The sequence below is a fragment of the Mobula birostris genome, chromosome 4 (genome assembly GCF_030028105.1).
Source record: "Mobula birostris isolate sMobBir1 chromosome 4, sMobBir1.hap1, whole genome shotgun sequence".
NCBI lineage: Eukaryota > Metazoa > Chordata > Chondrichthyes > Myliobatiformes > Myliobatidae > Mobula > Mobula birostris.
The window spans coordinates 59,271,294-59,283,608 of record NC_092373.1 but is presented as its reverse complement, the minus strand read 5'-3'; the positions used below and the strand labels follow the sequence as shown (position 1 = coordinate 59,283,608).

General features: G+C 38.9%; 1 protein-coding gene across 8 annotated transcripts in view; it reads right to left on the bottom strand.

Annotated features, from left to right (window-relative positions):
- The window catches only part of si (sucrase-isomaltase), a 202,242-nt gene that overhangs the window by 146,307 nt on the left and 43,620 nt on the right, over positions 1–12,315 (bottom strand). For all 8 annotated transcript variants that reach the window (XM_072255413.1, XM_072255408.1, XM_072255415.1 and 5 more), the window contains exons 8-9: positions 9,455–9,626; positions 7,075–7,174 (exon numbers count right to left, since the gene is read on the bottom strand). In XM_072255413.1, the coding sequence (XP_072111514.1) occupies positions 7,075–7,174; positions 9,455–9,626 (272 nt within the window). The remainder of the gene's footprint in view (positions 1–7,074; positions 7,175–9,454; positions 9,627–12,315) is intronic.

Here is a 12,315-nt window from a genome sequence, read left to right as displayed (position 1 = left end):
GCTAAGGAGAGCTCCAATGCACATTATGCATAAAATAGATGCTGAAAGGGAAAGTAACTTTCAATTTAAATGAAATTATGCTCCCTCATCCTTTATCCAAGTGACAAAGCAACATTCACCCAATATCCAAATATTCTACATTTTCTTTGCTTTCCTACCTGCAATGCAACTACCTCTTGGAAATCACCAACTTTTATCTTGGTGATTCTCATACAACATAAGAAACTGCCTGGAACATCATGCAGAAAGCCTTATCGCTACTTATCAGGCATACCGTTAAACTTATGGTGGTCAAATAAACTTGCCCTCCTTATTGCAAAGTAGTGCTATTAGTAGATGGATAATTTATTACTGGCCTCAGGTCAGAACACCAAAGCAAAGGTATGTCAAGTCAATCGGTGATTACATGCTAGCACTGAAGAGCTTTTCATTACATTGCAGTTCCGAGTTTCTTAACAGATCTCTGAGAGATAGCGTGTGTATTGACAGATAGAAGGATTCAATTAAAGTCACTCAATGAATCAGAAGTAACTTTGAAAAGGCTTGTCAAACAACAACTTTGACAGAAGTGGTGATATTAAATATAAGAAAATTTCATTCATTCCAAACAGATTGTGCTGTACATAATTATGATACTACAGTGCAAAGTACCCAATCTACTTGGAGCCTAAGAGAGAAAAAATATTCAGATTAAGTCGTTGCATTGGCAGTCACCCAGAACAGTGATGCAAATTCAAAAGAGCCATCTGCTATAGATGCCAGCAAGAGGGTCATTTTGTATCAGTTTACAAGACACAACCCAAAGTGAAGGTGAGGTCAGATGATCATGTTAAACTCTTTGCATTATAGTTGACAAGAAAGGAGAAAAAAATGGAAAGCATGGTAATTAGGATTCTGAGGCAAAGTGTATTATCACAACAAATATAGCAAGCTGAAGATAAACACTGCTGCAGACTGCTCTGTGATGAATCAGGATATTTATTTACAGAATTGCGCAGGGTATTTCCACAATAGTTGAAGATGTATCCAGGGGTAAAATTTCCAAACAGAACAAATGGAATGTTTAGTGAAATGCAACAAATCGTGTAAGGCTCTATCAACTACATCAGCAAAATAATATAATACACCTATCCCGATAGAGAAAGGCTGATACAACAACCAAAACTGAATTCAAAAACTGTATCCCATTAACAGATGGTAAAATCGTGTCTCAATAGCCTACTACATAAAGTATACAACCTATTTAATGATTCGAGTGATGCAACTTCGGCCATAAACTGCGCCTGCAATTAAACCAGGTGAAAAAGCTGATGATTGAATGCTGCAATCTAATCCCTAAGCATTGAAAGCAGAGATCAAACAGGAATCAAATAAACTTCAGAAGGAGAGAGGTCTGCTGAAGACAAATCACAGTGATGGGTTAATGATGATTGTGGCAGTTCCAAAAGAGAATAGATGAAGTACCTCAGCCCAAAACGTCAACTCTTTACTCTTTTCAAGCAGCACACATCAAAGTTGCTGGTGAATGCAGCAGGCCAGGCAGCATCTCTAGGAAGAGGTACAGTCGACGTTTCAGGCCGAGACCGTTCGTCAGGACTCCTTTCCATGAATGCTGCCTGGCCTACCGAGTTCCCCCAGCATTTTGTGTGTGTTAATAATTCCACAAGATCAATGAAGCAGTTAATAAGTAACAAAGTCCATCACCAACAACACAAGATACGTCTGCTGAGCTAGCTGCAGTAATGCTATTACATTGTCTCATGTGTATGCACAACTAAACATCATTTAAGACAGCCAACAATTTTTAACCATCAACAAGCAAAAGGGAATTTATTCCTGCAGCATTCTCCCATATGGTGTTAAATCGTCCTCTGAACTTTTCCAAGCCACTCTTGACAAGCTTTCATAAGGAATAAATCACTGCTTGTGTAATCAGGATGACGCTCTGATTACTACATGCACTAAGGAAAAAAATCTTGAAATCCTAGGAGAGATACTCAGCAATTACACAAGCATAATGAGACTTTAAAGAGAAATAAGTGCAGTCTTGTGCAACATGAAATGGTTTATCTTGGCTTACAAGTGGATACACATGGATTGCAATCTGAAAAGCAAAAGGTACACGGCTCTGAAACCAGCAATTATTTCCAAACTTGGGTCATTTCATGGAATGGAACAATACTATATGATTTAGTATTTATTTGGCAACCACACTATTAACCCTTTTCTCCTTAGTCAAAACTAAACTGAAATAAAGGGCAACAGTGTACTTACGAAGTGATCAGTGATAAATACACCGAGATGCCGGTATGAGCCAGGATATTTATTTACAAAATTTTGGCAGGATTCATCTATGGAAAACTGAAAAAGTACTGTTGTTTTGTTTTGTTGCTTTTGTTGTGTTGTTGTTGATGTTGTTGTTCTGCTGAACATGATGATTCTGCTATGTTTGTTGGAATCAGAATTTGTGGTGACACTTGCATGCTGCTCCAGAGCATCCTTAGGTTGTGTTGGTCCCTGATGCAAATGATATATTTCACTCTATCTCTCAATGTACATATGGTAAATAAATGAATCTGAATCTGGGGAGTCCTCCTCCAAACCATTCTCTGGCTAATTTGAGTTAAAACTGTCAATCAGGCTGATCAGCAGGCAGGGATTAGTTTGAACAAAACAACGCTCAGGAATCAATGTCGATTATCTTCCATTTTTTGTGAAAACACACTGACTTGTGACCTGCTCTCTTCTCCATACAAGTTGTTTAACATGGTGTCTAACTTGTCTTTAACAATTTTCTGCAAACTTTTTAAAAGTATAGTGACAATGATCATGTCCAATAATATATACTCTGAGCACCAAACAGCCCTGGTAAAATTATTTTTAGAGACAAAAATTTAAGTAGACCTTTGCCCATTTTTGTCAATACTAAAACTTAAGTTTCTCATTCAGCTTATCAGGGGCCTTGCAAATATCTTTATACACTGCATCAAATATGTAACATTCTAAGATCTTCCTTGGTATCTCCTGAAAAAAACATTCACATTATACCCCACACCCCACGTATATTGCTGCATAATTCATTTTGACATTTGGCGCATCCAGGACAGTATTTTGAGCCAGACAGTACAAATAGAGAAGCAGTCATAATCGAAGCTATCCTCTGGGAATATAACAGTGGTTGGAGTATCAGTGGGATAACATTTCAGAATTCGAATTAAGTTTATGATCACCGGCATGTGATGCAAAATTTGTTAACTTAGTAGCAGCAGTTCAATGCAATACATAACATAGGAGAAAACAAAATAAAATAATATTAATAAATAAGTAATTTTTGGCTAAAAGAGAAATAAAAGCCAAAATATGCAAATCATTCGGCTTAAGAGTAAAATCATTTCCTCCAACAATGCCAAACAAGGGAGTCAGAGGGTTGGGTTTAAAGTTTACTTTAAAAAGCTCTGAGTAAGTTTGAAATACTTCTTTCCAAAATTAATCAAGCCGCGGGCCGGACCAAAACATATGAATTAGAGAGGCCTATACTCTTTCATCGCTTTCATAAGTTGAGGGATAGAGTTTAAGAGTCGCGATGTAATGATGCAGCTCTATAAAACTCTGGTTAGGCCACACTTGGAGTACTGTGTCCAGTTCTGGTCGCCTCACTATAGGAAGGATGTGGAAGCATTGGAATGGGTACAGAGGAGATTTACCAGGATGCTGACTGGTTTAGAAAGTATGCATTATGATCAGAGATTAAGGGAGCTAGGGCTTTACTCTTTGGAGAGAAGGAGGATGAAAGGAGACATGATAGAGGTGTACAAGATAATAAGAGGAATAGATAGAGTGGATAGCCAGCGCCTCTTCCCCAGGGCACCACTGCTCAATACAAGAGGACATGGCTTTAAGGTAAGGGGTGGGAACAAGGGGGATATTAGAGGAAGGTTTTTTACTCAGAGAGTGGTTGGTGCATGGAATGCACTGCCTGAGTCAGTGGTGGAGGCAGATACACTAGTGAAGTTTAAGAGACTACTAGACAGGTATATGGAGGAATTTATGGTGGGGGCTTATATGGGAGGCAGGGTTTGAGGGTTGGCACAACATTGTGGGCCGAAAGGCCTGTACTGTGCTGTACTATCCTATGTTCCATGGTGTTATTTATTTAATATTTCAGTAATATTTGATTAATATTCCAAATATATTTTCAATTGAAAATGAATAAGGAAATGTTCTCGATGATGCCACAACATTCTCCATTCAGTACACCATAAGCCATGGCCCAACAGAAGGCAAACAGGTGTTGGTGTCAACCTCTGTGCCACTTTTTGGAAGGCATATTGAACAAAGGATGAGCATGCTGCTCAGAGGAATTGTGAAAGTGAGAAAAGCAGTGGTCTGACTACAACAGTTTTTGCACGCAACATCTCTGAGAAAGCTTCTGATAAACCCTCTGATATGTTAATCAGGCAGTTCCTTGCAAACTATGGGTTCATTTTAAGCTGGAGTTCAAGGAGCTTCAGATAAGTTGCAAGCATCCGGTTTTTGTGAGTATCAAGAACCAGAATCTACATTGCGCGCATTAAGATTGTTGCATGAACTTCAAGTGGGAACAGAAAGCTGCTTATAAAAGTAGATGCAAAGGCCAAAGCCCAGCTGAATGAATGGAAAGCCAAAAAGAAAGGAGTCAATGTAGATATGAAAACAGAGGATTCATCAGATGATGTTGTGGATTGAGGAAACCAACAGAAGAGGTCAGATTGTAAAGGGAGCTACAGATGGATTAATATGAGAATACTCCAGTGAACTAAATGCACCTTCCCAAGATCAAGATTTACATCTTAGAAGAAAGAAAAAGGACAAGAAAGAGGAGGGTGACATAAGTGCTATAGAAGTGGAAGATGAACGAGACCGAATTTCTTGAGAAATTAGCAAATTCAGAGATACTCATAGGAAATTAGAAGAAAAAGGTGAGAAAAAGAAAAAAAAATTGAAAAAGGAGAGAAAGGATAGAGAGAAAGAAAAAGAGACGGAATGTGTAAAAGAATGAAAGTGGAAAGAAGAGCATGAGCAGGTTTGGCACCATGAGTGAGGTAGAGTTCAAGAGCGAACCAACAATAAGGAAAGGGAGTGCAACTGAGACAGCGAGATAAAAAGAGAGAAAGAAGCCAGGACCAGGAGAGAAGCAAGGATTGAAGTAGATCCAGAGGGAAAAGATGAAAAAAAAAAGGAAGGTCCATAGAGCTGTCAGAACCCATTTCTTGTAGTCTCAGAGACAACTGCTACAGCCACCTACAACCTGAGATTGTTTTCACAGCCACAACTCTCACCTGACAAGCAAAGTGACCTCTCTTGATAGGAAAGATGTTATCCCACAAACAAGAAGGAAACAAAACCTCCACAGGGATTAAATCCTTAGGCCTGAATGGGACTATTTAAAATTTACTCTGCTGTGGATGTCTATATCGTAGTTGTATTATATAGTGTACTTTGTAAGAATATCTATTCAAGTTGAGATGCATTCTATGTGTTAGAGTTTATAGCTAAGTAGGGAGGAGTGCTGTGCATTTAATATTTCAGTAATAATATAAACATATTATTTGATTAAGCATTCTTGTTCATTCATGAGCTTTATTGACAGTGGAGGATGTGCTCTGGGACCATGAAACTTTGTGCACCAGGCCTCGTGCTCTCAGCCTCAGGCCTCAATCCTTAAAAATCTAAAGACTGAAAGATTAATTTTATTCATCATGTGTACATCAAAACACATTGACATCAGATAGAATTGTGCTGGGGGAGGCCCGTAAGCGTCAGCAGGCTTCCGCCGTCAACATAGCATGCCCGCAGCCCAGTAACCCTAACTACATAGCTTTGGAATGTGGGAGGAAACCAGAGCACCTGGAGGAAACCCACACAGTCACAGGGAGAAGGTACAAACTCCGTACAGGCAACAGCTGAAATTGACTTTGATTGGTGATCGCTGGCACTGTAAAATGTGCTAATCACTGCACTACTGTGCCACACTATAGCTCCATTTCATGGCCTGCACGTAGTATCAGTACTTCAACAAAGATGGGGACACAATGTGCAGAAGTGTCTAAAAGATCATTTCTGGATAAGCTGATACATGTTTGCCAAATCACAAGGGGCTGGTCAATCTATACCACTCACTCCGGCCCACAACAGCTGCTGCTCTCTTGAAAGATAGCTGAATGCTGAATGGAGAATTTCTATGCTCTCCATTAGATTGCTTACTTGTGGACCACAAATTGGGATTTGTTGCACATTTCTACTGGTTCTTGCTAGAAGGAAGCAGATTCATGAAGGATAATGACAAATATTACATAGATTGCATTAAACTAGCTGTGGCAAAAGAGCTGTAGCAAAGTGGTTCTTCAAAAGGATTTCCCTGATAAATTATGGAGCCACATGCAATGTTCCTCATGAGATAAGATATGGCAGAATCACTTAATGAGGAACATCAGTACAGGTCACTTTTAGCTGACAACCACCTACTCCTCCACTCTCTCTCCAAGGCTGGAGATAACTGGTTATCATAGAAGCTCTAAAGTTAAAGCAGAATCTATAATGGCTAGAATTTGCAAACACCTAAGAAAACTGGAAGAACCACACAGTACAGATAACGCTCACAGCAGATTAATAACTTCTAAGCAATAAGTAATTGATAATACTTTTAAATATTATTAGAGGGAGCCCTTTCTGCCATTGAACACATGTTTAGTGGATTGAGATTAACACATGACATTAGCCGTACTGTTGAAGCCTAATTTAGCACTGAAAGTATTGCACAAGGATTGATGTCACAAGCCCATACTATTTGCATGCTCCTATTTCTCAATAATTAAACCAGAATAACATGCTACAAATGTGCATGCACCCTTCAGATGCCATTTCAAACCCAAAATGCTGTCCAATGCAAAAAAAAGCACTCAAATTTTCCTAGCAAAATTTACTCAACCACCATTCTTTCAAGTTACTGTTCACAGAGCTCCCACCCAGAGAAAATTAGAAAAAAAGATCACTGTTTATTTTATTATCTTGTCATTGTTATTGTGAAAAGCTTACCCATAGCATTGCTATTCAGCAAAAATACACCAAAGGCTGAGCCACTCTCTCCTTCCAGACACATGAAGAAAGTGTGGTGTCCATAGAGATTGTGCATCCCCTGTTAAAGAAAAGCTGTTTTACAATCTTGAGAGAATTTATATCACACATTTATTGTATCAATTTCAGTTTAATCTTGACAACAGACTCACAGGCCCTCTGGCAGCTATTTTTAAGAGTGTTTAAAGCAGTGAGCTAAACAACAATTTATATTCTCAGTGCAACTTTCCTATCATAAAAAGAGCTGCAAAACGTTTGCAAGAGCAGCATGGGTATCAAGCAGAATACAAGTGAGAGATTCGGAACAGTTATAGTTGAGCAATATTCCAATCTATTTTCTTATGAACAATATAAGGAACCATTTCTACCAACAAAAAGATTCTTCCTAGGAATTGAGCTGTGTTTAGAAATTGGATTGCATTCATAATAATGGGAGACTTACAACAAGTTTCCCAGCACCGGTAGCTATGCATTCAATGACCTTGGCTACATGCTCTCCAATTTGTTAGGTAATCCTTTCTGCTTATTGTCTACTTAAATCTCTTTTAAAAATCCAATGAAACAGATTTGATATTTTCTAAGGATGGCAATGTGAAATCTACCCAACGCCTTTGTTTCCAATGCTTGCAAAGTTATGTGACAACAGCAAGGCTAATCATGCTGTTGAAAGGACCAAAACTGTGATGAATTATGCTCAGTTAAAGCCAGTCTTCTAGAAGTTAAAAACCATCCTGTACTACCTAGGTGGAGGTGCAATATGACTCCAGTGGGCTTCAGGGAGTGCGTTCTTACCAAAGTGCAGACATCACACACACAGTTGGTTCAACTGCACGTTTTGCAAACACTTACTGTACGTATGAACACCTAACAATAGCTTCAATCTACACTTCCTCACCTCCTTCTCCTCACACGTCTAATCTGTTATTTTGCCTACTTTCCCAGTCTATTTGTACTATAAGGAAAGTTTTTACTCATGTACCCAGGTTTGTGCAGAAGAAGTAAGGACAGGACAAAGTCCTTCAGTAACTTGCACACCACTTATTATGTATTTATTATTTCAGTAATATTTGAGTACTATTATAAATATATTGTTTGATTAAGCATTTTTTGTTAATTAAATAATTCATTACGGGTTATAGGTAAACATATGTGAATGGCATACATCATTACACCACTATATCATATGTGCATGGCTCATTAAAAGTAAAAATGAAGTTTACAAGCATCTCTTCGGCTCTCTCAATTTTACAAAAATCATGTACTACAGTTCCAAATCTTGTCCTCCATGCCTTTAGCTAAGCTATTGATCATCCCTCTCAGTAACTTCTGCTTGGCATCTAATTTCTTCCCCTACCCCCAAAACAACCACACAGTGTATGCAAAACGTCCCAGCTAAGATCCTGTAAAGACAGAACAAGTTTTTCTTTTTCTTGCTTCAGATCATGCTTATTGAATCTCTTAAGGAAGCACTGGAGAAACATTCCTGCTTCTTTCTTTATACCTCAATGTGATACACAGTCATAAGAAAATAAAACAGAGTACAATTGTCAACATGATGGCTGCAAGAAGGAACAAAACTAAACAACGAAGTTTACCTTGGACAGTTTTTCTATATACACTAAGTCATCCATATTTCATTTATCCATTAATCACTTCTTACTGAGGAACAAGTTTGATTACTAACTACCTAGTCTCTTTAATGCATTTTCAAGTTGAAATAGGTGGCATATATTCTGCAATGGAAGAAAAGCAAGACATTTATAATGTGGTAATTGGCATTTCAGGATGTCGTGAGTATTTTTACCAGCCAATGAATCATTCTTGAAGATTAGTCACTATTATAACATAGGGTTATGTACTGTAGCAGCCAATTTGCTTACAATAAGATTGAAGGGGCAATAATTAAATGATAAGCACATATACTTTAGCAGTGCTGTTGAAAGATAAATGCTGTTCAAGGAAACTGTGATTTTCTGTGAATAATTCCACGAGATCTTTTTATGGCCAGAACGCGCTTTGCCTCAGTTCAGCACCTCAAAAGCAAAAGGATGGCACCATAAAAAAAAGCAAAATGGTCCAATCCTGCACTGAACCATTAAGCTATGTTAGGCAAAGTGGGGCTTGATCTCATGACCTTTTTATTCAGCGACCTCTACTAATGAGGGTGTAGAAGAATTTTTCACATTACATCACTTCAGCTAAATTTTGAACATCCTTTGCAGTGGAACTAATAAATTGTTCTATCAGAAGAAAAATCATCAAGCAGTCTCTTTTTAAAGGACAGGTGGAACTCCCTGATGACTTCGCTTAAAATGAACTGACATGCATCATGTTTTCATACCCCATTAGGAAATGCATCTCTGGCGAAGATGGGCCAGGTCTTCCAATTAGTGTCATGCCGAAATTGTTTATGAACGTGTTCCCCTAGTCCATAGATGTTGTGACTGGGAAGTTTAGCAGTCATTTGTAAATACTGATCAGCAAACTGTAGGGGCCCGAATGAAGTATCGAACCTATAGAAAAAAAGTATCATTACTCTTTGCTCTACATGATGTGTTACCTGAAGCAACCTGAACAGCACAATGTGGAACAAATTATTTAAGTTAGTAGAAAATTCACTTTACTTTTGCGCCCTGTGGTTTCAGTTAATCATCAGCTTCATATAAAAATGTAAAAACAAAGGTTGTTTCCAACTGATGAGGCTAAATACTGTTGAATTAGTAATGTAAATATATTTACATGATGTTATACCTCACACTGGGTAAAATAATTGAATTCAAAGATAATTGAAATGTTCAGAACGTAACATGATTATTGAGAAATCCAATATTCACATGCATATGCTCATTTAACATTATTTTTCTTATATGTCCTTTCATAAATACAACAGAATTAGGAGTTAAATAACACTTCTTGATCATTTGTGTAAAGGTCATAAAGTTTTGACAGACGTTTCTGAAATCTTCACTGTGTTACTGTGACTTGTGCTATTGATGATAAAACTGATTGGTACCTTTTAAATTAATGGCAGCACTAAATTAATGTAAATCATAAGATCAAGGCAAAGCAAGAAACATTAATGTAGACAATTAAATATGAGACTATGGAGCTGGTGGAGGAGGGAGGGCTTCGGGAACCTGGATCATTTGAATTGGACTCACTTCCAGGTCAGGTGGGACCTGTACAAGAAGGACTAAGTGCACATGTACCAGAGGGGTACCAATGTCCTTGCAGGGTGAATCACAAGTGCTATTTGGGAGGGCTTCAACTAGCATGGCACTGGGGTGGGGGAAGGTGGGAACCAAAGCAACAGGTAGCAGGTGGAGAGATTGAGGGGAAGGTAGTCATTAGGCCAAATAAGCCTGATGGGAAAGACAAGCAGGGTCAGGGTAATGAGCTCAGTGGGACTGATAGGCTAAAGCAAGTTTATTTGATGCAAGGAGGATATGGATATGGCAGGTCACCGAGTCTGGGTCAGGGAATCCAGCTATAATGCTGTGGCCATTACAGAGGCTTGGTTGACAGTAGCACAAGACTGGCAGTCTAAGTTCCAAAAGCTTGATGTTTCAGACGTGATAAAGGGATGTAAAAAAAGTTGGAGGAGTTGCATTAATGATCAGGGAGAATGTCACAGCAGCATTCAGAAAGAACATACTGAAGGGCTCATTGACTGAAGACATATAAGACCATAGACCATAGGACATAGGAACAGAATTAGGCCATTTGGCCCATTGAGTCTGCTCCATTTCATCATGGCTGATCCAATTTTTTTTCTCTCAGCCCCAACCTCCTGCCCTCTCCCCAAAGCACTTCATGCCCTGTTTAATCAAAAATCCATCAAGTTTTGCCTTAAATATACCTGATGAGTTGGCCTCCACAGCTATCTGTGGCCACAGATTCATCATTCTCTGGCTAAAGAAATTCCTCCACTCTCCATTCTAAAAGGATGACTTTATATTCTGAGGCTGTGTCCTCTGGTCATAGACTTCCCCACCATAAGAAACATCCTCTCCACATCCACTCTATCAAAGCCTTTCAACGTCCAATAGGTTTCAATGAGGTCACTCACATTCTTCTGAATTCCAGTGAGTAGAGGCCCAGAGCCATCAAATGCTCCTCATATGATGTCTTTCAATCCCAGAATCATTTTCATGAATGTCCATTGAACCCTCTCCAATACCAGCACATCCTTTATTAGATAAGGAGCCCTGTACTGCTCACAATACTCCAGTGAGGCCTCACCAGTGCTTCTACATTCCATCCCTGCTTTCATATTCTAGTCCTCTTGAAATGAATGCTAACATTTCTCACCACTGACTGCAAATTAACCTTCAAGGAATCCTGCACAAGGACTCCCATTCCTTTGCACTTCAGATGTTTGAATTTTCTCTTCATTTAAAAAATAATCTACCCTTGTATTTCTTCTACCAAAGTGCATGACCAAACACTTCCCGACATAATATTCCATCTGCCACTTCTTTGCCTTTTCTCTTAATCTGACTAAGTCTTTCTTTAGCCTCTCTACTTCTATAAGACTGTCATCCATGTCATTGACATATATTGTAAAAAGATGCGGTCCCAAAATAGGCCCCAGTGGAACATCACTAATCACCCACAGCCAACCAAAAAAGGCTCCAACTCTTTGCTTCCTGCCATCCAGCCACTGCTTAATCCATGCTAGTGTCTTTCCTGTAATACCATGGGGTCTTAACTTCTTAAGCAGTCTCATGTGTGACATCTTGTCAAAGGCCTTCAACATCAACCGATTCTCCTTTGTCTATACTGCTTGTATGTTTCTTTAAAGAATTCCAACTTATTTGCCAGGCAAGATTTTTCCTTGAGGAAACAATGCTGACTAGGGGCTATTTTACCATGAGTGTTCAACTACCCCGAAACCACATCCTCAACAATCGGCTCCAATATCTTCCCAATCACTGAGGTCAGACTAACTGGTCTATAATTTCCTTTCTTCGGTCTCTCTCCCTTCTTGAAGAGTGGAGTGATATTTGCAATTTTTCATTCATCTAGAACAATATCAGAATCAATTGATTCTTGAAAGGTCATTTACTAATGCCTCCACAATCTCTGCAGTCACCACTTACAGAACTCTTTTCGCACACCACCTAGTCCAGGTGACTTATCTACCTTCTGACCTTACAGTTTCCCGAGAACTTCTCCCTAGTAATGGTAACGTCACATACT